We start from the raw sequence: 25,439 nt of genomic DNA on the forward strand, positions 1-25,439 counted from the left end.
ACTTACGGGCTCGCCTTTCTTAAGCTTGGTCTCAAGAATTTGCCTATGAGTCTCGAATCTTTCGACTCGAGCCAGATCTTGGAACATGTTCTTCAACTCACTGATGATTGTGAAAGCATCTGAGTTGATGAACGTTTTCTGCAGATCTGCACTCATGGTGGCGAGCATTAGACATTTCACATCCTTGTTGGCATCAATCCAACGATTGAGGGCTGCCTGAGTGACCCCGTCGCCTGCGGCTTCGGGCATCGCCTCTTCTAGGACATACTCCTTTTCTTCCTGCATAAGAACTATTTGCAAGTTCCTTTGCCAGTCAAGGAAGTTTTTCCCGTTCAACTTCTCCTTTTCGAGAATTGATCGAATGTTGAATGAATTGTTGTTTGCCATATTTAAAACTACAATTGAAAAGAATAAACAAATAAATAACCATTCACAGTTTCTCTTAATAAACTTAAATTCTAGCATACATGCATAATTCAATGTTCATTAAGCATTTTATTCAAGTTATGTGTTCCGGCAGGTGTGAATAAAATGATTCCAAGATCCTAAAATCATTGAAGAACTAAGCACAGTTTGTCGACTTAGTCCTAAAACATCTTAGGTAAGCAAAAGCCTTTTGCTAATAGTCTAGAAACTATTCTTGGTTGATAGGTACGTCTAAGAACTTATTAGGTAAACCTATCGATTTTGCCACGACATAAAAGGACTCCTTACTTATATCGTTGAGTTTCACCAAAACTAACATGTACTCACAATTATTTGTGTACCTTGCCCCTTTAGGACCAATAAGTAACACCTCGCTGAGCGAAAACTATTACTAGATTGATGTAAAGGATATCCAAGCAAGTGTATATTTTGGCATGGCACCTTTTAACTCAATTTTTAAGTTTGGAACTTAAGGCTCTTACTATGTTGGTTAGATTTTAAGTGAACTAAAATCCTTAATCATGCAACATAATCAAGCTTTTGATCTCATGCATTTTAAGACATATTTAAAAGCAATAAATAACTTAAAACATGCATAAGATAAATGTGATCTAGTATGGTCCGACTTCATCTTGAAGCTTTAACTTCAAAGTCCGTCTTGAAAATCTCCGTGGGAGGCACCATTTTCTTCAAATAGGATAAGCTATAATTAAAACTAATTACAACTATTTGATGGTACGCAGACCATATTTGAATTGAAAAACAACTTTGGTACTTTAGACCAATTACATTCAAATTAATGGTACGCAGACCATATTTTCTATCCTATTTGGGCCATACTAGTCACTTCATGACCTGCAAAACAGTACATATACAATATATACCATTCACCCATTCATTATCATGAATGGCCCACATAGCTGGTTAGTAAAACACATTATGCATACATAAACATTTGCAACAATTAATCAAGGGCACCAATAATCTACAAATTATTCAGTCCTTATTAATTCTAATCAAGTTGTTTTGACCTTAAGGATTTGTAGACCTAATCAAGAGTATATGACTAAAAAGGGCTCCCACTTAAACCAATAAATTCATATGCGTTACTAATTTTAAACATAAAAATGTATTTCTAGTCTAACCGGAAACATACAAATTTAATTAAAATTTAAAGCTCATATAAATTTATAATTGAATCCAAAAAGTTTAATTTAATTTCAGTCGTATTTAAATAAATTCATGATTTTAATTTTAGTAAAATAATTAGAATAAATAAAATTTATTATAATTACAATATTCAAAATTAAAATCCAAGAAAATAATTTAAATTATTAATTTTAAAATTAATTAAAATTACGTAAACTGAAAATTTCAAATTAAAATTTCAAAACGATCTAATCGCAACGCAACAATCCCACGCAACGCACGCCCATTGGCCACACGCACACAGTCATCGTTGGCCATGTGCGCGCAGCCCATGTGCTGCGTCGCATCGCTGCTGCTCACCATCGCAAGGCATCACGCGAGCTGGTGCTCGCTGCGCGCGCCAGCGCTCGATGCATGCGAGCCATCACTCGCTGCGCGCGCCATCGCTCGATGCATGCGAGCCATCGCTCGCTGCGCGCCTGCCTTTCCCGCACGCGAGCTTGCGCTCATCGCACGAGGCAGCAGTATGCGAGCTGGCGTTCGCTGCGCGCGAGGCATCGACGCTGTGCGTAGCGCTCGTGGCACGCGAGCTTGCGCTCGCTGCGCGCGAGGCTCCGCATGCTTGCGCGAGGCAGTGCGCGCTGTGGCACAGCACGCTTGCTGCCCACACGCGACTGATGTGCTTTGCTTTCGCCCCTGCCCACACGCCCATTGCTCACAGCCCACGACACAAGGCAGGGCTGCTGCCTTCTGCTCGTGCACCATGCCCTTGCTCGCTGCATTCGTACCGCATGGGCGACGAGCTCCCTTGCTCGTCGTCGCATGCCCGTACTATACAACACCCCTTAAGGGTAACACGTAGCGTCCATTGCTTTGTGCGTGCAAGTTATATGAGCGAGTCGCATAAAAATTAAAATTTTATATTCAAAATTAATGACAAATTAATAAATAATATTAATTTCATAATTTTAGGGCGAAAAATCGAAAATTTATTATTTAATTGATTTCCGATTAACATGGATTCAAGTCTAGGTCATAAAAATTTAAAATTTAACATAAATTTACAATTTTTATGGTGGTTTTTAATCATAGGTATCTAATTAAATTATAACTAATTATGAAAATTAAATTAATTCTAAATTATTCCAATTTTCAACAAATTAATCATAATTACAAATTAGATTGCATAATTAACAAGGCTAGGCATTCAAACTTGTTAAACATATACAGTAGGTCAATCAAAAATTCAAGATTTATCAACAAGAATCGCAAATATTTAATTTAACATCTTAAATTTACGAAATTTTGCATTCGAAAAACTAAAACCTCCGAAAAGCCATAGTTAGGCTTCGAATTTGAGAATTCTGGGTTCGGCCGAAAAATACTACTTTTTGTCAAAATTTTAGAATGCCTTTTACATGCGGAATTGACACAAAAATCACTCGATTTGGATGAGTAACGAAGAAACTGCCGAAAAACTGTGTACGTATAATTAAATAAACGCAATTTGCAATTAATTAACAATTACGAAAATTAATCACCCCTTTTAATTCTTGCAAATTTGTAATATTTAACCATGTTCATGCAATTTAGATTATGAAAATAATAAGAGGCTCGTGATACCACTGTTAGGTTATGATTCATATGACAAAACATAAATCATGCGGAAAAAACCATAAATCCAGGAAAGCATATTATTTACACATAATCATTTAGCATAGTTTAGATGCATACACTTTGTTGCGTGCCTTCCCTAGCTGCGCCCGAACCGAACAAGAACAAGTCTTTAGGACTCCAAATGTCGTCCCTCCGTAGATAGTCCACAGCACGTCCGGATCCGCCTTAAGCTTGACCAACTAGGATCGCCCTTAAGGTACTTAGAATTTTCGGCTATTATAGGCAATTGTATGACTGAATTTTTGCTCTCAAAAATCACTTTGAATACTTGAATTGTATCTATAAATTATGACCCTAGGCACCTATTTATAGAGGTATGGAAAAGGAACTGGAATCCTATTAGGATTAATTAAACTAGAATCCTAATAGAATTCTTATTTAATTAATTCATCCTTTTAGGTTTAGGAATTTAATCATATGTCGAAACCTGATAGCTTTAGGATTCGTATAGCACACAAACACACACACGCACGCACAGCAGCCCACGAGGGGCGCCATGCGCGCGCGCAGCCCGCGAGCTCGCAGCCCATTGCCACGAGGCCCACACGCTGCAGCAGCCTTGGCGCGCGCTGGGCCTGCCTTGCGGTGGGCCTGGCGCAGCCTTGGCTGGTGCGTTGTGGCGCGTTGGCTTGCTGGGCGATGGCCCGGCTTCGTGCTGGGCCTTCGTCTGGCAGGCCTCGTCCGATGTTAATTCGTACGATACGCTTCCGATTAATTTCCCGATTCCGGAATTCATTTCCGATACGAACAATATTTAATATTTCCGATTCCGGAATTAATTTCCGTTTCGAACAAATATTTAATATTTCCGTTTCCGGAATTATTTTCCGATTCCGATAATATTTCCGATTCTGACAATATTTCCGTTTCCGGCAATATTTCCGATTCCGGCAATATTTCCATTTCCGATAATATTTTCCGATACGTACCATGTTTCCGTTTCCGGCAACATCTACGACTTGGATAATATTTATATTTCCGATACGATCCATATTTCCGTTTCCGGCAATATCATCGTTTCCGGAGTATTCATTTCTTGCCTTGTGACGATCTCAGCTCCCACTGAAACCAAGATCCGTCGATTCCGAATATCCATAGATGGAGTATTTAATGCCATTAAATACTTGATCCGTTTACGTACTATTTGTGTGACCCTACGGGTTTAGTCAAGAGTAAGCTGTGGATTAATATCATTAATTCCACTTGAACTGAAGCGGCCTCTAGCTAGGCATTCAGCTCACTTGATCTCACTGAATTATTAACTTGTTAATTAATACTGAACCGCATTTATTAGACTGCATACTTGGACCAAGGGCACTATTTCCTTCAGAATCTTCGATAATATCCAGCTAAACCCATAAAACTCCGTACTTCAGATACATTAGTTAGTCTAGGCCATTCCGCAATTGCTTTTATTTTCTCAGGATCAACAGATACACCTTTCTCAGAGATAATATGATCTAAAATTGATATTTCCTTAAGCCAGAATTCACATTTCGACAACTTAGCATATAACTGGTTTTCAATCAACATATCTAACACTTTTCTAAGATGCTCCTCGTGTTCCTCATTACTCTTAGAATATACCAAAATATCATCAATGAAAACAACTACAAACTTATCAAGGTATGGTTTGAAAATGTGGTTCATCAAATCCATAAATACGGCTGGTGCATTGGTTAACCCAAAAGGCATTACAACGAACTCATAGTGACCATATCTAGTTCTAAAGGCTGTCTTTGGAATATCCTCAGGTTTCATTCGAAGTTGATGGTATCCAGACCTCAAATCAATCTTTGAAAATACTTTTGCACCTCGAAATTGGTCAAACAAATCATCAATACGGGGTAAAGGATACTTATTCTTAATAGTGATCTTGTTTAACTCTCTATAGTCTATGCATAACCTCAAAGTCCCGTCCTTTTTCTTCACAAACAAGACAGGGGCTCCCCAAGGTGAAACACTAGGTCGGATATATCCTTTTTCAAGTAACTCATCTAATTGTTTCTTTAATTCTTGTAACTCAGCTGGTGCCATTCTATATGGTGCCTTAGAAATAGGGGTGGATCCTGGAATCAATTCAATGCTGAAATCTAATTCTCTTGGTGGGGGTGTTAGGTTATGATGCATATGACAATACATAAATCATGCGGAAAAACCATAAAGCCAGGAAAGCATATTATTTACACATAATCATTTAGCATAGTATAGATGCATACACTTTGTAGCGTGCCTTCCCTAGCTGCGCCCGAACCGAACAAGAACAAGTCTTTAGGACTCCAAGTGTCGTCCCTCCATAGATAGTCCACAGTACGTCCGGATCCGCCTCAAGATTGACCAACTAGAATCGCCCTTAAAGTGCTTAGGAATTTTTGGCTATTAGTGTAAGAGAGTGGCTGAATTTTCTTTCAAAAACTTACCCTTTGAATACTTCAATAGTACGTATAAATTATGACCCTAGGCCCTTATTTATAGAGGTTTGGAAAGGGAATTGGAATCCTAGTAGGATACGATTTAATTAAACTTAGAATCCTACAAGGACTCTAATTAATTAAATAATCCTAATAGAAATAGGAGTTTAATCATACACCAAATCCAAATAGATTTAGGAATTGTGCATGGACACAAACACACACGCACGGAGCCACGAGGGCACCCGCACGCATGCGCTCGGCCCACGCAGCCCACGCTGGGCAGCATTGCCTTGGCGCGCTGGGCCTGCCTTGCGGTGGGCCTGGCGCTGCCTTGGGCTGGGCGTGCGCGCGTCCTTGCTTGCTGGGCGATGGCCTGGCTTCGTGCTGGGCCTTCGTCCGGCGGGCCTCGTCCGATGCTTTTTCGTACGATACGCTTCCGATTAAATTTCCCGGTTCCGGAATTCATTTCCGATACGAACAATATTTAATATTTCCGATTCCGGAATTAATTTCCGTTTCGAACAAATATTTAATATTTCCGTTTCCGGAATTATTTTCCGATTCCGATAATATTTCCGATTCTGACAATATTTCCGTTTCCGGCAATATTTCCGATTCCGGCAATATTTCCATTTCCGATAATATTTTCCGATACGTACCATGTTTCCGTTTCCGGCAACATCTACGACTTGGATAATATTTATATTTCCGATACGATCCATATTTCCGTTTCCGGCAATATCATCGTTTCCGGAGTATTCATTTCTTGCCTTGTGACGATCTCAGCTCCCACTGAAACCAAGATCCGTCGATTCCGAATATCCATAGATGGAGTATTTAATGCCATTAAATACTTGATCCGTTTACGTACTATTTGTGTGACCCTACGGGTTCAGTCAAGAGTAAGCTGTGGATTAATATCATTAATTCCACTTGAACTGAAGCGGCCTCTAGCTAGGCATTCAGCTCACTTGATCTCACTGAATTATTAACTTGTTAATTAATACTGAACCGCATTTATTAGACTGCATACTTGGACCAAGGGCACTATTTCCTTCAGAATCTTCGATAATATCCAGCTAAACCCATAAAACTCCGTACTTCAGATACATTAGTTAGTCTAGGCCATTCCACAATTGCTTTTATTTTCTCAGGATCAACAGATACACCTTTCTCAGAGATAATATGATCTAAAATTGATATTTCCTTAAGCCAGAATTCACATTTCGACAACTTAGCATATAACTGGTTTTCAATCAACATATCTAACACTTTTCTAAGATGCTCCTTGTGTTCCTCATTACTCTTAGAATATACCAAAATATCATCAATGAAAACAACTACAAACTTATCAAGGTATGGTTTGAAAATGTGGTTCATCAAATCCATAAATACGGCTGGTGCATTGGTTAACCCAAAAGGCATTACAACGAACTCATAGTGACCATATCTAGTTCTAAAGGCTGTCTTTGGAATATCCTCAGGTTTCATTCGAAGTTGATGGTATCCAGACCTCAAATCAATCTTTGAAAATACTTTTGCACCTCGAAATTGGTCAAACAAATCATCAATACGGGGTAAAGGATACTTATTCTTAATAGTGATCTTGTTTAACTCTCTATAGTCTATGCATAACCTCAAAGTCCCGTCCTTTTTCTTCACAAACAAGACAGGGGCTCCCCAAGGTGAAACACTAGGTCGGATATATCCTTTTTCAAGTAACTCATCTAATTGTTTCTTTAATTCTTGTAACTCAGCTGGTGCCATTCTATATGGTGCCTTAGAAATAGGGGTGGATCCTGGAATCAATTCAATGCTGAAATCTAATTCTCTTGGTGGGGGTGTTAGGTTATGATGCATATGACAATACATAAATCATGCGGAAAAACCATAAAGCCAGGAAAGCATATTATTTACACATAATCATTTAGCATAGTATAGATGCATACACTTTGTAGCGTGCCTTCCCTAGCTGCGCCCGAACCGAACAAGAACAAGTCTTTAGGACTCCAAGTGTCGTCCCTCCATAGATAGTCCACAGTACGTCCGGATCCGCCTCAAGATTGACCAACTAGAATCGCCCTTAAAGTGCTTAGGAATTTTTGGCTATTAGTGTAAGAGAGTGGCTGAATTTTCTTTCAAAAACTTACCCTTTGAATACTTCAATCGTACGTAAAAATTATGACCCTAGGCCCTTATTTATAGAGGTTTGGAAAGGGAATTGGAATCCTAGTAGGATACGATTTAATTAAACTTAGAATCCTACAAGGACTCTAATTAATTAAATAATCCTAATAGAAATAGGAGTTTAATCATACACCAAATCCTAATAGATTTAGGAATTGTGCATGGACACAAACACACACGCACGGAGCCACGAGGGCACCCGCACGCATGCGCTCGGCCCACGCAGCCCACGCTGGGCAGCATTGCCTTGGCGCGCTGGGCCTGCCTTGCGGTGGGCCTGGCGCTGCCTTGGGCTGGGCGTGCGCGCGTCCTTGCTTGCTGGGCGATGGCCTGGCTTCGTGCTGGGCCTTCGTCCGGCAGGCCTCGTCCGATGCTTTTTCGTACGATACGCTTCCGATTAAATTTCCCGGTTCCGGAATTCATTTCCGATACGAACAATATTTAATATTTCCGATTCCGGAATTAATTTCCGTTTCGAACAAATATTTAATATTTCCGTTTCCGGAATTATTTTCCGATTTTGATAATATTTCCGATTCTGACAATATTTCCGTTTCCGGCAATATTTCCGATTCCGGCAATATTTCCATTTCCGATAATATTTTCCGATACGTACCATGTTTCCGTTTCCGGCAACATCTACGACTTGGATAATATTTATATTTCCGATACGATCCATATTTCTGTTTCCGGCAATATCATCGTTTCCGGAGTATTCATTTCTTGCTTGTGACGATCTCAGCTCCCACTGAAACCAAGATCCGTCGATTCCGAATATCCATAGATAGAGTATTTAATGCCATTAAATACTTGATCCGTTTACGTACTATTTGTGTGACCCTACGGGTTCAGTCAAGAGTAAGCTGTGGATTAATATCATTAATTCCACTTGAACTGAAGCGGCCTCTAGCTAGGCATTCAGCTCACTTGATCTCAGTGAATTATTAACTTGTTAATTAATACTGAACCGCATTTATTAGACTTAACATTGAATGCATACTTGGACCAAGGGCATTATTTCCTTCAGGGGGCATACTAGGTATTTCTTCTGGAAAAACATCTGGGTATTCACAAACAATAGGTATGTCAATAATGGAAGATGCAGGGGTATTTAGGTCAACAACACTACACAGATAACCAGATAAACCACTCTCAATCATTTTACGTGCTCTCAAAGCATGGATAATTTGAATCGTTGGTTTTCTTACTAACTTATGAAATGAAATTCTATCCCCATCAGGCGTCCTAAGGGTCACGCTTTGCCTCGAACAATTAAGGTTAGCTTCATACTTAGTCAACCAATTCATTCCCAAGATTACATCAAATTCAGAGAGGTCAAAAGCTACTAAGTCTGCTAGAAACTCCACTTTCTCTATTACAATGGGACAATCTCTATACATGGTTCTACATTTCACTATTTCTCCACTAGGAAGGGAAACACTCATAGCATGAAAGTCACAACATGGTTTCAAACTTAAACATTTAGCAAACAATGGCGAAATAAAGGAATGTGAAGCTCCAGAATCAAAAAGAACATGGGCAGGTGAATTATGGATAGAAAAGGTACCAGTGATAACATTATCATCTTCGTCTGCTTCATCTTGCCTCATCATAAACACTCTTCCAGTTGGCGGTGGTCGTGGTTGATTGCGGTTCGAGCCGCCTGCGTTGTTGTTGTTGTTCCGACCACGGTCGTTGTTAGTTGGAACTGGTCCTCTCATGGTTGACGTCACTTGATTTGGGCAATCTCTGACGTAATGATCATGACTTCCACATCGGTAACAAGCATTTGTGCCCACACGACATTCACTCTCAACATGACTCCTTTTTCCACATTTGGCACATCCTTGCAACCGATTGTTCCTTCCTTGAAATCCTTGTCCCCTATTATTTCCTTGATTATCATCATTCCTCCTTTGATTTCCCTGATAACTTTGGTTAGGCTTCTTTGCTCCTCCTTGGCTTTGATTATCATTTCTCCTTTTATACCCAACATTCTTTGCTTCTCGAAGTAATACCACTCGCTCTACATTAACCGCGATATCAACCATATCCTGATATGAAGTAAACCTTTGAGTGGACAACCTATCCTGGTACTTAAGGTGAAGACCTCGCTCGAAACGGTTCATCCTGGACTGTTCTGTCGACACCAAGTCTGGTGCAAACCTTGACAACTCCATGAACTTATTTGCGTATTCCAAAACTCTCATTGTTCCTTGTTGCAAATGGAGAAATTCATCTTCTTTTTGTTTCCCTAAGGATGGTGGATAAAACTTGTCTCTCATTAACTTCTGGAGTTGGTTCCAACCAAATCCCGACACATTCTTTCGTTCCTTGTTGACTTTCCACCATAATCCTGCTTGGCCCGTTAAATAAAACACGGCAAAGTCAACTTTCCATTTCTCCGGGCATTGTTGGGTTTCAAACAACTGATCAATGCGACTTATCCAATCCTCGAACTCCACTGGATCAGGCTTGCCATCGTAGGATGGTGGGTTGAGCGATGAAAAGTTCTTGAACATCGTTGCGCTCTCGTTCCCACTTACATCTTTCTTTTTCCGAGAATCATGGACTAACTCGGCCAACATTGCACTCACATTTTCCAACCGTTCCATTCTCTCCTCATGTCCATCAACATGGACATTCTCCTCGTGGATAACATTGTTATCATCATGAACATGGTTCTCACTGTGAGCTCCGTTGGTAACATCGTTGATAGCATCAATGGTCGACATTCTGCATAACATATCTTATAAGATTGAAGAGAAATAATAATATAAAATAAGCCCTTTGATCCCGTTCCTACACTCACACTCATATTCATTTTAACTTAGCAAGATTTTAACTTATTCCTTAAAACTCTTTACTCAAAGCCTAATGAATTCTATTCGTGCGAAAACCCGTAAGGTTTAGCACTTATGGTCCAGAACCTTTTCTCTTGATACCAAACTGTAACGCCCTGACCTCTAATTCAATTATTGAAGCATAATTAGCAGCGGAATTAACCTAATTCGGTCGGGACATTACCTGCCGTAACTTCCTTTTGGAAATTACAAGGCAACCATCAATCATAAGCTATTAAATCCCAAAAGTTAATATAATAATCTTTTATATTACCAAAATAAAAGTACAAAACTTACTAAAAGTCTTTAATTAAGCTATTAAAACTTTAAACATAAACTAGGTGAATATATTAAACTGAAATTTCCTCGCCACTACTCGTGTCCATCGTTCCCATCAGTACCTAAAACAGAAAACAAAAACGGTGAGCCGAAGACTCAGTAACAAACTATTCTAGCAACGTAAATTCATTTCAATTCATTTTATTTAATAACACAGGGAGAATAGAATATAGTAAAATATTTTATAAAGTCCTTTATTTAATTCATTCATAACTTTAGAGTTGACATGCTAGCCGTGGCAAGTATGACATGGTGGAACGTCTTCCACGATGGACCGTTGTCCATAAACATGGGGCCTTGGCCCGAAAACATGAGAGCCTTGGCTCAATGGGCGGATGCCCCATGGGTACATGCATGACCGAGAATCGTAACCTGTGAACATATACTGCCAAACGGACTAGGTCTTTCACTTTCACTTATCATGTTTTAATTTTACATTTTAGCCTTTTACTTCAGTTGAAGTAACATATTTCCTTTGGATCATACGATCGAACATCCTTTCTTTCATGGTATCTTATATAAGCATTTTATAAGAAATTCAATCAATCGTAATATCATTTTTATAAGAAATTCAATCAATCATAAAGTAAGGAATAATTCCATCAAATCATATTATAATAAATTATTCAATCAAAACATAGTTCATTTCCCGCAATTCAATAAAACATGTCAAAGCATTCAGATCATAAATTCAATCACATTGTCATGATTTCATAAACACATTTAGAAGGGAATTGCGGGTACTAGCCATAGCCGTTACCTCAATTCCGTGATACGTTAAGCTTTATCCTTGGTTCGTTCTTTCTGAGCTCCGAGTCCGAATTTTGAATTGTAGAATAAAACAAAGTTCCAAAACAGGAACTTGGTTCCTGGAACTCACGCAAAGCAGGGGCGAGCAACAAAGCAGAAGCAACGACGAAGGAAACGGAAGAAGGAGGAAGAGGTGACGGCTTGGTCTGGTCGGCGCGGCACGATAGTTATGGTGGTTGCAGGCGGCGAGGTGGTCCGGGCACGCTGGGTGGGTGGTGGTGGCCGCGTGGAGAAGTGGGAGATGGGCGCAAAGAAGGAGGAGGCTGGGGAGCTAGGCTGGGCGTGGAGGAAGGGAGAGGGACGAAGGGTGTGCGGTGGTCGTGGTGGTGTTGGGCGGTCTGGGTGGTGGTGGGTGGCTGCGGTGGTGGTAGTTTCCGGCGGGTACAGTTGGTGGTGGTGAGTGCCAAAAATTGAAATTAAAATTGAAATTGAATTTGAAATTGAAATTGAAGTTGGTATTGATATCTGAGTTGTGTTTCATTTGAGATGATTGAGCAGCTATTTATAGTTGTCATGGGGCTTCATGGATGCAACAACTCAGCTTGATTGCATTGACAAGTGGAAGAGATTGAATCAAGGAAATTGATGAATAAGATGAGCTATTCTAGTTCTAGATTTCCAGATATTCAAGTAGGTTTGATGAGTAAGGTTTGAATTGCAATATGGTGGTGACAAGTAGATTGAGTTGCCTTGAGGTGGTGACAAGTAGAAAGTGGAGCTTTTGACTCCCATGGCCAAAGTGATGTGAGGAAGAAGAAGAGAAAAGAGAAGCTGACTTTGTTTCATTTAGGTGCTAATAAGGGTAGTTTAGTAATTTTTGGGCTAATTTTCAGAATTTAATTACTAATAACCAAAATTAAAATGACAATTTTGACTAAATTAATTTCTGAAAATAATATTTATAAAGTGCAAATAATTAAATTTAGTTTCCGAATAAGTCGTGAACGAAAACGTTATTTTATAATCTTTTATAAGTTACGAAATATTTAAAACGTAATTATTCTCGAAAATATGAGATAAAATTTTTATAATCTGAAAAAATAAATCGTGAAATAATATTAAAAGTCATAAATAAAAATTTTGTTAATTAAATATGAAATTGCAACTTAAAACGAATTTTAAGAGAATAAAAATAATTAAACTTAATTAATCGAGCTTTGATATTCCGGGGTATTACACCAAGAAATTTACATGCTTTACGAATTTTAAACATAAAATTGTATTTCCTAGTCAAACCAGAAACTTACAAATTTTATTAAAATTTAAAGCTCATATAAAATATTATTTAAATCCTTTAATTTATTTTCAGTTGATTAAATTAATTAATTTAAATTTAATCAAGGTTTTAATTTTAGTAAAATAAGTAGTATGAATAATTTTATAATAATTAAATTATTCAAAATTAAATTTCGAGAAAAAATTAAATTACGAATTTTAAATTTAATTAAAATCGTTTTTCAACCGAAAAATTAAAATTAAAACGAACCAATCGGGCCAAGACAAGGCCATGGGCTCGCACCCATGCCTCGTCGAGGCCTCGTGGCATGCCTTGCCACTCGACTGATCGTATCGCAAGCCACGAGCAAGCCACGCTTGCGCGCAGCCCACTCGTGCACTGTGTCGAGGCAACGCTGCTGGCCGAGCCAGCCATCGCTGCCCACGCGCGCGGCGTGTTGTGCTCGCTGCCTTGCTCTCCTCGCCCCTCCCACCCACTACTCGCAGCACATAGCGCATGGCAGGGCTGCTGCCTTGCGCGCATGTGCCACGCCTTTGCTCGCTGCATCGTACCACATGGGCGACGATCTCTCTTGCTCGTCATCGCATGCCCGCACTATACAACACCCCTTAAGGGTAACACTTAGCTTCCATTGCTTCGTGCGTGCAAGATTTGTGAACGGATTTCATAAAAACTAAAACTTTTATTATTTAAATTTATCGCCGAATTAATAAATCATATTAAGTTCATAAATTTTGGGCGAAAAATCGAAAATTTATTATTCAAATTAATTTCCAATTATACTTATTTTCATGTATTCAAATCTAGGTCATAAAATTTTAAAACTTTTAATTTTAAAAAATTTCATGGTGGTTTTTAATCATAGGTTCCTAATCAAATTGCTAATTAATTATGAAAATCAAATCAAATTCTAAATTATTCGAATTTCAACAAATTAATTACAATTACAATTAGGTTGTATAATTAACAAGCTTAGGCATTGAAATTGTTAAACATATATAGTAGGTCAATCATAGATTCAAGATTTACAAACAAGATTCGCAAATATTTAATTTAACATCATAAAAATTATAAATTTTACGTTCGAAAAACTAAACCCTCCGAAAACTCATAGTTAGGGTTTGAATTTGGTAATACTGGGTTCGGCATCAAATCGAGTAAATAGATCTGCAGGTCCCTAAACTTTGCCAAAAGGAGCAGTTAGGTCCCTCAAGTTTCAAAAGGAGCATTTAGGTCCCTCAAAATGGATGGAAACCGCTGCTTTTTGACTTCTGTTACTAACGGCCGTTAAAATTCAATTAAATTAAAAGGAAACTAAATAAAAGGCACTAAACGACAAAAAAACAGTTACATTTACCATTTACCAATAATTAAATAAAGGGAAATTCATTTCAGTTAGCTTTTTACAAAAATATAGCCGTTGAGGCTCTCAAAAAACAGAGTATTTAACATTCCATGGCAAATAAAACACTTAAAAATTTTGTAGAACGTGAATTATGAATTTTGTTACAATTTACAATTAGACGTTGCACTTACCGATATGTCCAATATTTCATGCTCCTGAATCTAATTTATTTATCAAGTTTAGATATGTGTTCAAGCCCGTCTAATTAATTAAATAAATGAACATAAACGAGCTTGTTCACGAGCTTGTAACATGAACGAGCATGTTTGTGTTCAGATCATGTCCAAACTGATTTGTTTAATGAGCCTCATTTTGTGTTCTATCTCGTCTCAAAGCTAAGCTCGCTCATCAGAGTATTATTTAACGAAATTCAATTAATGGTCATACTCGTTAGATAAGAGGACGTAAAAGAGCTTCGTCCGAGTAAGGTAATGAACCTTAATACGGAGTATGTGTTCAAACTAGGCACATATACGGAGTATGTATCCACTGTTCTGGAAATTTAAACATTTGTATTAGATACAAGTTGCATTTCAGACGCACTATATTTAATTTGGTCTTCCTTGGTCTACTAACTACTCCTAAGTATTTAATGAGGAGCATTGGGATGTGAGAAACAGCTTATCTTCCATTGGTCTTCCTTGACTATATAAACACAAGGGGGGTTGGCTTAAAGCATTACAACAAGACTATATTTAATTTGGTCTTCCTTGGTCTACTAACTACTCCTAAGTATTTAATGAGGAGCATTGAGATGTGAGAAACAGCTTATCTTCCATTGGTCTTCCTTAACTATATAAACACAAGGGGGTTGGCTTAAAGCATTACAACAATATTCATCTCTTATATCTTGGTTTGTATTCAATACTCCATATATATTTCTTCTTCTACTCAACAACCCAGTTTTTTTTCCTTTCAATTCATCACAACACAATGAATATCTTCTTAACCATAGAAGATTTCGTATACAAATATCACCCCCCATATCAGAAAATAAAAATTAGTCATAAAAAAAACACGACCGTAGTTTCTCTGTCTAAGTAGCCTTCCAATGTCATGCTTCCATGACCCCTTGTTGAGTCATTCTCAAAGGGGTTGTGAATGTTGGAGAATCCTGAAAAGCAGATCATCGAATGGTGAGGAAATCATTTTTCGATGAAGTGAAGCTTGGGTTCGACAAAGGCATGTTGTGAAGGGATCCACCTCGTGGGGCCTCACCTCGAGAGTTCTAGATGATGGCCATCAAACCAAGGCTTCAAGCAGTACATGAAACGAATGGATGGCATATGAACAGAAGGTACGCGAGGCAGTTGGTCTGTATCCCAGAATGTCTGTATCCCGGGCCGAACAAACGTGAGTCGGATCAAATTGTGCATAAATGGTATCCGTTACTCGGTTGGTCTTATGTTATGGTTCAAGTGTATTACCCTTTTGAGGATTGGGTTGGCAACGGGTATTTACTAGCCTTGTACAGTGGGGAAGGACCATTGTCATGTAACTAGATTATCCTTTATTAATATATGTTGTGATTTTGTGTTTAATAAGTTAAGTGTAAGAACTATTTGTAATCACATCGACACTTGATTTTTAACTACTTAGATATCTCATAGGATTTTGCCTTGGGATATTTGATGTATATTAGACTTCTAGTCATATTAATGAATTAGGACTCGATCATATTGTAATCCCTATATCATTGTTCAATGGAATACACTGCCATCTTCCACCAAATGATCAATCTATTTGTTTGGGGGGATTAGATCTCAGTTTTTTCTTTCTCGGAATTAATCAAGATCAAATATTTTAGCATCTCTTTTAATATATTTTGTTAATTTTTATTGTAGATGTATAGGGTTAAATTGCTCTGTTATGATGAAATGTGTAGGGTGAAAAAGCAATTGAAAAGGCTAAGGAACTTGAAAAAGCTAAGTCAAAATCAAAAGAAGCTATTTTAAATCATTTATACACATGTAAATTGATTTCCCTTTATTTAAAATCAGTTTTATTATTATTTAATTGAACTTGACGGAAAATGTAACGGTGTTAATAAAAATAGCTTATTCCATCCATTTTGAGGGACCTAAATGCTCCTTTTGAAACTTGAGGGACTTAACTGCTCCTTTTGGCAAAGTTAAGGGACCTCCAGACCTATTTACTCGCATCAAATCTATGATTTTAGTCAAAATTTTAAAACGCCGTTTACATGCGAAATTCACTATAAAATTATACGATTCCGACCATTATTGACTAAACTGCCGAAAATCCTGCGAACATATAATTAAATAATCGTTCGAATTTGCAATTAATTACAATCAACGAAATTAATCACCCCTTTAATTCATTGCAAATTTATAAAATTTTAACCATGTTAACTATAATTGATTATGGAATTAATTAGAGGCTCGCGATACCACTGTTAGGTTATGACAAATATAAAACATATATTTCATGCGGAAAAACCATAAAGCCAGGAATCCAAATTAATTGCCACGTAGTCAATTAGCATGATTTAGGATACATACATGTGTAGCGTGCCTTCCCTAGCTGCTCCCGAACCGAACAAGAACAAGTTTAGGACTCCAAGTGTCGTCCCTCCGTAGATAGTCCACAACACGTTCAGATCCGCCTTAGATTCAATTAACTAGAATTTAGCCTAAGGTTTTATGTTATTCGTACTTAATTACTTGGAAAATTATTAAGCTTAGTTTAATCTTAAAACTATATGAATACTTGAGAATATGATGCATAAATTGTGATTATTCATCACCTATTTTTAGGGTGGGATTATCGGAACTAGAAACCTACTAGGATTCAATTTATCTAATTCAATTAGAATTAGACTTAAATTAAACCTTTGTTTTTAGTGTTTAGTTAAACAACTAACTCTAGTAGTTTTAGGAAAATAATCTAACCGGACAAATCCTAAGCAACTAAGGATTCGAAGTTTGCACGAACATCTACCACACACACGAACAACCCACAAGGGCGTTGTCCGCACGCGCGGCCCAACAGCGCAGGCGCGGCCCATGCGTAGGCGCGGCCAGCCTGCTGTCTCGCCAGTGGTTGGGCTTGGCCTTGCCTTGTGCTTGGCTGGGCCTGCCTTAGTGGGGCGGGCTGCTGCTCCTCTTGCTTGCCTTGCGCGGGCTTCGCTAGGCGCGGGCCTAGCTTCGTGTTGGGCCTTGCGTCTAGCAAGCTCGTCCGATGTTTATCTCGTACGTCGCGCTTTCCGATTTATTTTCCGATTCCGGAACTAATTTCCGATTCGAACAATATTTAATATTTCCGATTCCGGAATTAATTTCTGTTTCGAACAAACATTTAATATTTCCGATTTCGGAGTTTATTTCCGATTCCGATAATATTTCCGATTCCGGCAATATTTCCGTTTCCGACAATATTTCCGATTTCGGCAATATTTCCATTTCCGATAATATTTTCCGATACGTACCATGTTTCCGTTTCCGGCAACATCTACGACTTGGATAATATTTATATTTCCGATACGATCCATATTTCCGTTTCCGGCAATATCATCGTTTCCGGAATATTCATAATTTGCCTTTTTGACGATTTCAGCTCCCACTGGAACCGAGATCCGTCGATTCCGAATATCCATAAATAGAGTATTTAATTCACTTAAATACTTGATTCGTTCACGTACTATTTGTGTGACCCTACGGGTTCAATCAAGAGTAAGCTGTGGATTAATATTATAAGTTCCACTTGAACTAAAGCGACCTCTAGCTAGGCATACAGTTCACTTGATCTCACTGAATTATTAACTTGCATAATTAATTAATACTGAACCGCATTTATTAGACTTAGTATTGAATGCATACTTGGACCAAGGGCATTATTTCCTTCAGATGATGCCCTGTTAATATTTGATGATGATGATTCCTCGATGATTCTTTGACGTTTTACAAAATAATGTCCTCTTTAATGTCCTATATTGATCAATGATGAGTCTTTATTTGCTGAGAACACATTACCTTTAACTATAAACCGAATTGTGCCTTAAGCAACCGTTCCTTGTTGGCTGAATTGAGCCTTTTGTGTGCTAACGGTTTATGGTTAGGTTATTTTTTCAATGATGCTTGGAGACATCCGAGATCACACAAGCCTTGGCATGCCTAAATTGTTCTCTGTTTTGATCAATGATATGTCTTTATTGTGCCATAAGTAATCGGCTGCCATTGACTAAGTTGAGGTTTTTATGTGATGATCCTGTTATTGGTGAACTATTTCAAACTGTTCTTTAATTTGTCCAATGATGAGTCTTCATTTGCTGAGAATAAATTCCTTTAATACCACAAACCGAAATGCGGCCATAAGCAACCAACCATCGTTGGCTGAATTGTGGCTTTTGTGTGCTAAAGCTTCGTGGTTAGGGCATTTGTTCGATGATGCTTGGGGACAACTGAAGGAACTAAAACAAAATATAATTTCATTCATGATTTCAGAAAATTTTTAACTTGAACCAAAATACTTCGTTATATTACTTCAATTCACTCCATTCATTACAACTTAATCTAATTAAATCAACAACATTACGACTTTAGTCTATTACAACATGACCTAATCATGTGCATTTGATGTTGATGCAATGTTTGTGTGTGCATTAGATGTGGGTGCAATGTTTGTGTTATCTTCCTCTTCCCCGTACAATGCCTGCCATGCCTTTATCAATGCCCACATTAGAGCACTCACTTGTTCTTCCAATCTTCCCTCGGCAGCTAGCTTTTTCTTGTTTACATGTGGTAGATCGTAGTTGTTTGAACCTTTAGCCTTCAAGATCTCATTCATCACATATTGTAGAGTAGTCCACACATGGCTTAGTGTTATAGGCTCAAGTTCATAGAATGCTTCATTCACAGCTTCCATCATCTTGTCAACATCTTTGGGCATCTTTTTGTGCATGAATGACTGTATACTTTTGAAAAATCTGAGGTCTAGTATGTTTAAATCGGGACTGTTTGGTGGTTGGTTGAGTAAAATGAAAGTAAAACCTTCTTGTTGATAAACTTGCTGACATTCTGGATCCTCTTGGCTTATGTGTGCCTTTGCATTATCTTGTTGAATGAAAATTATTTTGTGCCTTCCATCCCTTGGCCATTTTGCCTTGATTGTTGGTACGATTTCATTGATTAGCATGGGCCTTGTGACCTTTTGGTTGACAAATTCAACTATTTTTGTCTCCATTGTCCCCTTTAATATGTTCTTCGAACTTCTCTTTGCTTCTGCTTGGTAAGTGAATGTGAAGATTCCAATTTTCCCATCAAATGTGCAATCAGCTTGTTCATTAAATCTTGGCCTTGCAACAATCCCCGTGAACATGACTTTTGGAATAAATTTGCTTGAACTTGCTGATCTATACTTGTCTTTTTCCCCCTTTGCTAGGTAGGATCTTTGTGATTTCTTGCTTAAGTAAAACCACTTTTCATCCAAGTGCACAAAGTCGTACATTGTGAAATATTTTTGTTTTTTTTTTCTAGTGTATTTCCCATTAGCAAGCCCAAAACCCATTGCAACCTACCCATCATGTTTTCATCATTCAAACCCGGATGTAATGAATTTGTATGAGCCTTAATGATTCCCCTTTTAACCATTCTATGGACTGTACTCTTTCCTATTCCGAGCATTTTTTTCTAAATCTCTTAAACATGTTATGTCCCCCATGTTAATACTTGTGATGCTTTCAACAGGAACTTCAATTCTTTTCCTACCGGAATTGTGAAATTTTGTACTTACATTGTATTTCTGGTTGGCTTCTTTCTGCTTCTTTGATGTGTTCCATAAGTTGCTTAAACATCTTCTTGATAGTCCGAATTCTTGTATTGCAGCCTTTATCCAGCCCTTCTTGACTTTCCCGTCTTTTCCCAGTCCCCTGTTAAGTATCCAAACGAGGATATGCAGCCTATCATAACTGTTGATCTTGGCGCGCTTATGAGGACGCCTTCCTCCCTGCCTTTTTCCGGATGAGTGGCTGCCTGAGAATGCTGTAAATGCAGCCCTGTTTCTGCAAAACTGCTTGCTGCCTGTGTATGTTGTTGCTCTGTTTCTGTCCCCTGTTGCTCTGTCCCTTGTTGGTATGTTTCTGGTGGTTCCATATTTAAATCAAACGGGTATGCTGTATGTTGTTCCGTATTCAAGTTTCTGTTGGTTCCATTAAAGAGTATGTCAAGCTCATCATCATCATCTATTTCATCACCACTTGAGAAATCGTTGTTTTGATCCTCTTCAAGTTCTTCATCTGGAAACCATGGCTGATTTAGATTCAAGTCTAAAGCCATCAAACTCAGGCAATGATGCTCTCCTCAAAAAGTTGGCTGCTTCCCCACCCCCCCCCCCCCCCCTTTTTAGTGATTTTTTCTCTCTCTGTTTTGTTGAAATTTTTCTGAACAATTAACAAATGAAGTCTGTATTTATATTGTGGGTGTGAGTCACAAGTTTAGACATGTGAATTTGAGTAATCTGTGTGTTTTTCTAATCCGTAATTCTATTGGAAGTTGCCAAGAAATAAAAACATTATATTGATCAGTTAGTTTTTGTATGGATTAGTGACTTGGCATGTTAATTACTCATTTGTTATTGGCTTACAACATCAGCAATATAATCCAAACCCATTAATTGATGTTTTGTTTGTTTTTAATTAAAATTTAAATAAAATATGTACTTTATCTTGAAAGTACAAACAATGATTTATGTTATCCTTTACCTTAATAACCGTAATTTTGGTCAAACGGACACTATATTATGGGACAGAGGGAGTATATCATTCTTTGTAATAATAATACTTTGAATAAATAGGGGAATTAATATTTCATTATGAAATCCTTTTAATATCAAGAGATGCATGTTACTATCTGTTTTTTTTTTGGTTGCAAATGTTACTATCCCTTTTTTAATATGGCAGATTGACTTATAAATCAAGGGGTCTTACAAGAGACTAGCATCGTTCTTTTCAGAAAATATTCCGTAGTACTAAGTAGAATACTAGAGGAGGATATCCGAGCTAGGTGTATCTTTCCCTCGTTTTATGCTCCATAACCTACATTAGTTGTTGTATGTCAGAAAAAAAATATATAACGACCTACATTAGTTGAAATTTTTGGTTATGTCATTTGCTTACTTAATTTGGCTTTGCCCCTCATGAATAAATTTTTTAATAAACACTATCCAGCATAACATTAGTGCCTTGACTAAAAAAAAACCATTGAAATTGTTCTGGGAAAAAAATCAGAATTTCATAGGAACAAAACATTAACCGTTTTATCCTTATGCATGCTATGCTACATTTACCCTTACTATTGCTCAATTCCTCAATTCCTCAATTATTTTCCTTTGCCTTTTAATTTGTTGTTGGTTGCTTTTGCAACTTTTGTGCTAGACCTGATCAAAAGGCGGTTTGAATCGGGTTCGGGACGACCATGGGCAGGGGCGAAGCCAGACTTGGTATAGGAGGGGGGCTGGTCAATTAATTGTTTTAAATAAAGACAATAAAATAGCACATTATATATACTCCGTAATAAACCGCTAACTGAACTTCAATATCAAATTTACTAGTTCCATGAGATTATTACATAATCTCGTAGTTATACACAACCCTAAATGTGCTTTACACTCATTCATATTACTAAATCCACTACCAGTCTTCATAGTCAAATAAGTCAGTCAGAAATTAACGTAGCAATTTTGAGGTAGTTTTGATAACAATTAACAATATATGAATAGGACTTAGAGTACCATTATTGGAATTAAACAAAACACAATTTTAGATAAAAAGGTTGATAAATAAAAAATAAAGATGAGTTTTAAACCCTCTTTGGAATTATATAATTATTATTTTTTTGATGGAAATGAATTGTATAGTTCTACAAAACGAATTAGTGACATATAAGAATACTAGTAGAAAGCTTTTATCATTTTGTTCCACAATTTTGCGACTTTGACTTTCTTGCATTTTACCCTTTAAAAGAAATCTAGGAGTATAATATATACTTCACCTTTCCCAAGAATGTAAGCTCCCACAGTATAAATAACTTGTACAGCTATACTACTTCACTTTTGCTAAGGGGGGCCACACTAAATGACAATCTTGAGTAATCAGACTTCTTACCAATATTTAGAGGTTCGTTGTGGGCTTTGAGGGGGGCCATGGCCTACTCAGGCCCACACTAAGCCACGCCCCTGACCAAGGGGACCGTTAGCACAAGCCGGACTAGGCTAGACTTCGGAACGACATTTTTTGTTCGAAACCCGCCATTTCGTGCCATTTTCGATCCGCGCCAATTCTATAACTAAATTTCCAATTTTTAGTTGTGCAAAGCCCACCCAAAATAGTTAATATCAAACTCGATATTTTTCTGGTCAGGATCATGATGATCAGGTCTATTCTTTCCCCTCGAGTGGAAATGTGTTCTCTAACTTTTTTTTTCTTTGTTATATTCTCAATTATATTATTTTTTAAAAGGAGAATATGTATTAAACAACGTACTCATTTCATAAGTGTCTAGAGTCATAAGTTTGAGGTACGTCTTGCATGAGTTTACTCTTGCGCTATATATAAACCATGCATATTACTTATTAATGTTTTAAACGTAAGTAATTAAATGACATTGACGAGGGTAAGTAGTGAGACTAGTGACCCATATATTCGTTTGGAAACGTTTGGTAAGATAAAAAGGAAGTATTAGGAAATTGGAGAAGTGATAGTCCAATTCTTTAATATATTTTTTAACTAGGTAAGAAGAAGAGACTCTATTAAATCAACACTTATTATAAATTAGTTAGCCTAATTATGTAGGTTTTTGCTTGAGTCACTTCCAAACATTTTTGCAGTTGATAGGACATGATCCAGTTTTTTGTTTTTTTTTTCCGAATGAGCCACAAGGGCAATATAAAGTATAAATGGGGACGGGGTGAATCGAACATAGGACTTCCACAGGGCTTCAATCTTAACCACTAGGTCAAGACCTCATTGACATATGGCTTGATCCAGTGATAGAATGTCGGATTAGTCTTCTTTACAACCCCAAATGTAGTTATGTAACACTATTTTATCACTTCACATGTAAATCAAATTAGACTTTTACGTAGAGCTTGTACCCTTAGAAAGAATGTTGCATCCAAAGAGATGTGTCTATTTGCGCAAATAAAAGAGTATCCCCGCCTACAACCTTCTCGTTTGTTGACTTGGTCTATACTAAGTACTAACCGTAGCACTACGGAGTACATCTTATTTCTTATATACTTCGTAGTAATACAATGTATTAATCTAAACATGACACAACAAATTCCAATTCTCCGTATTTAAAAAAAAAAAAAATATACGTTGAGGGTAGTGTAGTTATGTAGAAAGATAAATACAAACTTTTAAGAAAGACGGTCTAACAGTTAGACCACTTTTATACACTGAAACTAATTAGTTATGGACTTTAACTGATTAGTTAACCGCGGAGTACATCTTATTTCTTATATACTTCGTAGTAATACAATGTATTAATCTAAACATGACACAACAAATTCCAATTCTCCGTATTAAAAAAAAATAAAATTATACGTTGAGGGTAGTGTAGTTATGTAGAAAGATAAATACAAACTTTTAAGAAAGACGGTCTAACAGTTAGACCACTTTTATACACTGAAACTAATTAGTTATGGACTTTAACTGATTAGTTAACCGCTGAAATCAATTAATTAAGTTTGAAATTCAATTAGTTAAGCAACGAAACCAATTAGTTATGCAACCGAACCAATTAGTTAAGCACTGGACTAATTAGTTAAAAAATGCAACTGATTAGTTAAGCAATGAGATCAATTAGTTAAAATTTTATGAGTTTTAGTTATTAATAAACTTGTTCAAAAATAATAACTATACGACTCATAAATTTAACTATTTGCCTTTATACCTTAACTATTTTGTTATTCAATTAGTTATGATTTTATTACTTTTAGTTATGTTTTACACTAATTTAGTTAGTACAAAAAAAAGTGGTTTAACCGTTAGGTAGTCTTACACAAAAATTTTTGAAAGACAATATATCTAATGTAGTAGAGTTATGTTATATCTGAACGATGCGATAGAAGATAGAAACCTACAAAGTCTAGGATATATCGTTTGTAATATAAATAGGGCAAAATTGTCAAAAAGTACCTTGTTTTTGCTTCAGTTTGTGAGCTAGTACCTTATATTTTAAATTTTGTCAAATAGTACCTTGAATTAAAAAATTGTTTCAAAAATGGGACCTTACTCCAATATTCCGGGCAAAATTAACCTTTTCCGGCCAATTTTTCAATTTTCCCTCCAAACTATTGTGCGTGTGCAACAAACAAGCCGCAAACTCACGCGCCTTTTCTTTCCTCTTATAAGAACAGCAACAACAACACCTAGACAACACTTTAAAATCTACAACATTTTATTTTGAAGGGAAGCATCAGGTTTATTGGGGGGAAACCAACTGAATTCAAGATCCAAATGTATTATTTTCTATCTTTTATTCTTTTGGATTTCTTGTTGCAATGAAATGAAATTGATTGCTTGTAATTGATTCCCATTACAGATGTCTTCCCATTCTCATTCATATGAAAGATTCTCTCCTAAACCTGAAAGATTCCCCAATTTGTAAGAAGTACCAGTATTGATTCTCTCCTTTTGTCCAAGTACAAAGGACCACACTTTTCCCTTCTCTTTCAACCTCACTCTGTCAGTTTTTGGACCACATGAAAGGACGAAGATGACAGCAGCAATTGGAATCAATGACAGCAACCACAAAGATGAAAGTGAAAAATGGAGTGGTTGAGTTTTAATGTTGACTGAAAATGGTGGTTGAGGATTCAGTGTTGGAGCAGAGAATGGAGTAAATGAGAATATGAAAGGGCGTTGGATGTTTGAATGTGTTTTGATGTTAAAAGCGTGTGTGCACGCGTTAATTTCCCTCCCAAAATGAGCC

The 25,439-nt window shown here is 37.2% G+C and overlaps 1 protein-coding gene across 1 annotated transcript; it reads right to left on the reverse strand.

Annotated features, from left to right (window-relative positions):
• Positions 1 to 19,065: 19,065 nt before the first annotated feature.
• On the reverse strand, positions 19,066 to 19,953 carry LOC110797992 (uncharacterized). Its single transcript, XM_022003119.2, has one exon. The coding sequence runs from the start codon at positions 19,951 to 19,953 to the stop codon at positions 19,066 to 19,068; it is 888 nt and encodes a 295-aa protein (XP_021858811.2).
• Between the last annotated feature and the right edge of the window lie 5,486 nt (positions 19,954 to 25,439).

This window comes from Spinacia oleracea, chromosome 2, assembly GCF_020520425.1.
Source record: "Spinacia oleracea cultivar Varoflay chromosome 2, BTI_SOV_V1, whole genome shotgun sequence".
In the NCBI taxonomy this organism is placed as follows: domain Eukaryota; kingdom Viridiplantae; phylum Streptophyta; class Magnoliopsida; order Caryophyllales; family Amaranthaceae; genus Spinacia; species Spinacia oleracea.

Excerpts from the sequence above, each read along its gene's own strand:
- LOC110797992 (XM_022003119.2), bottom strand. The coding sequence starts at position 19,953 with ATGTACGACTTTGTGCACTTGGATGAAAAGTGGTTTTACTTAAGCAAG.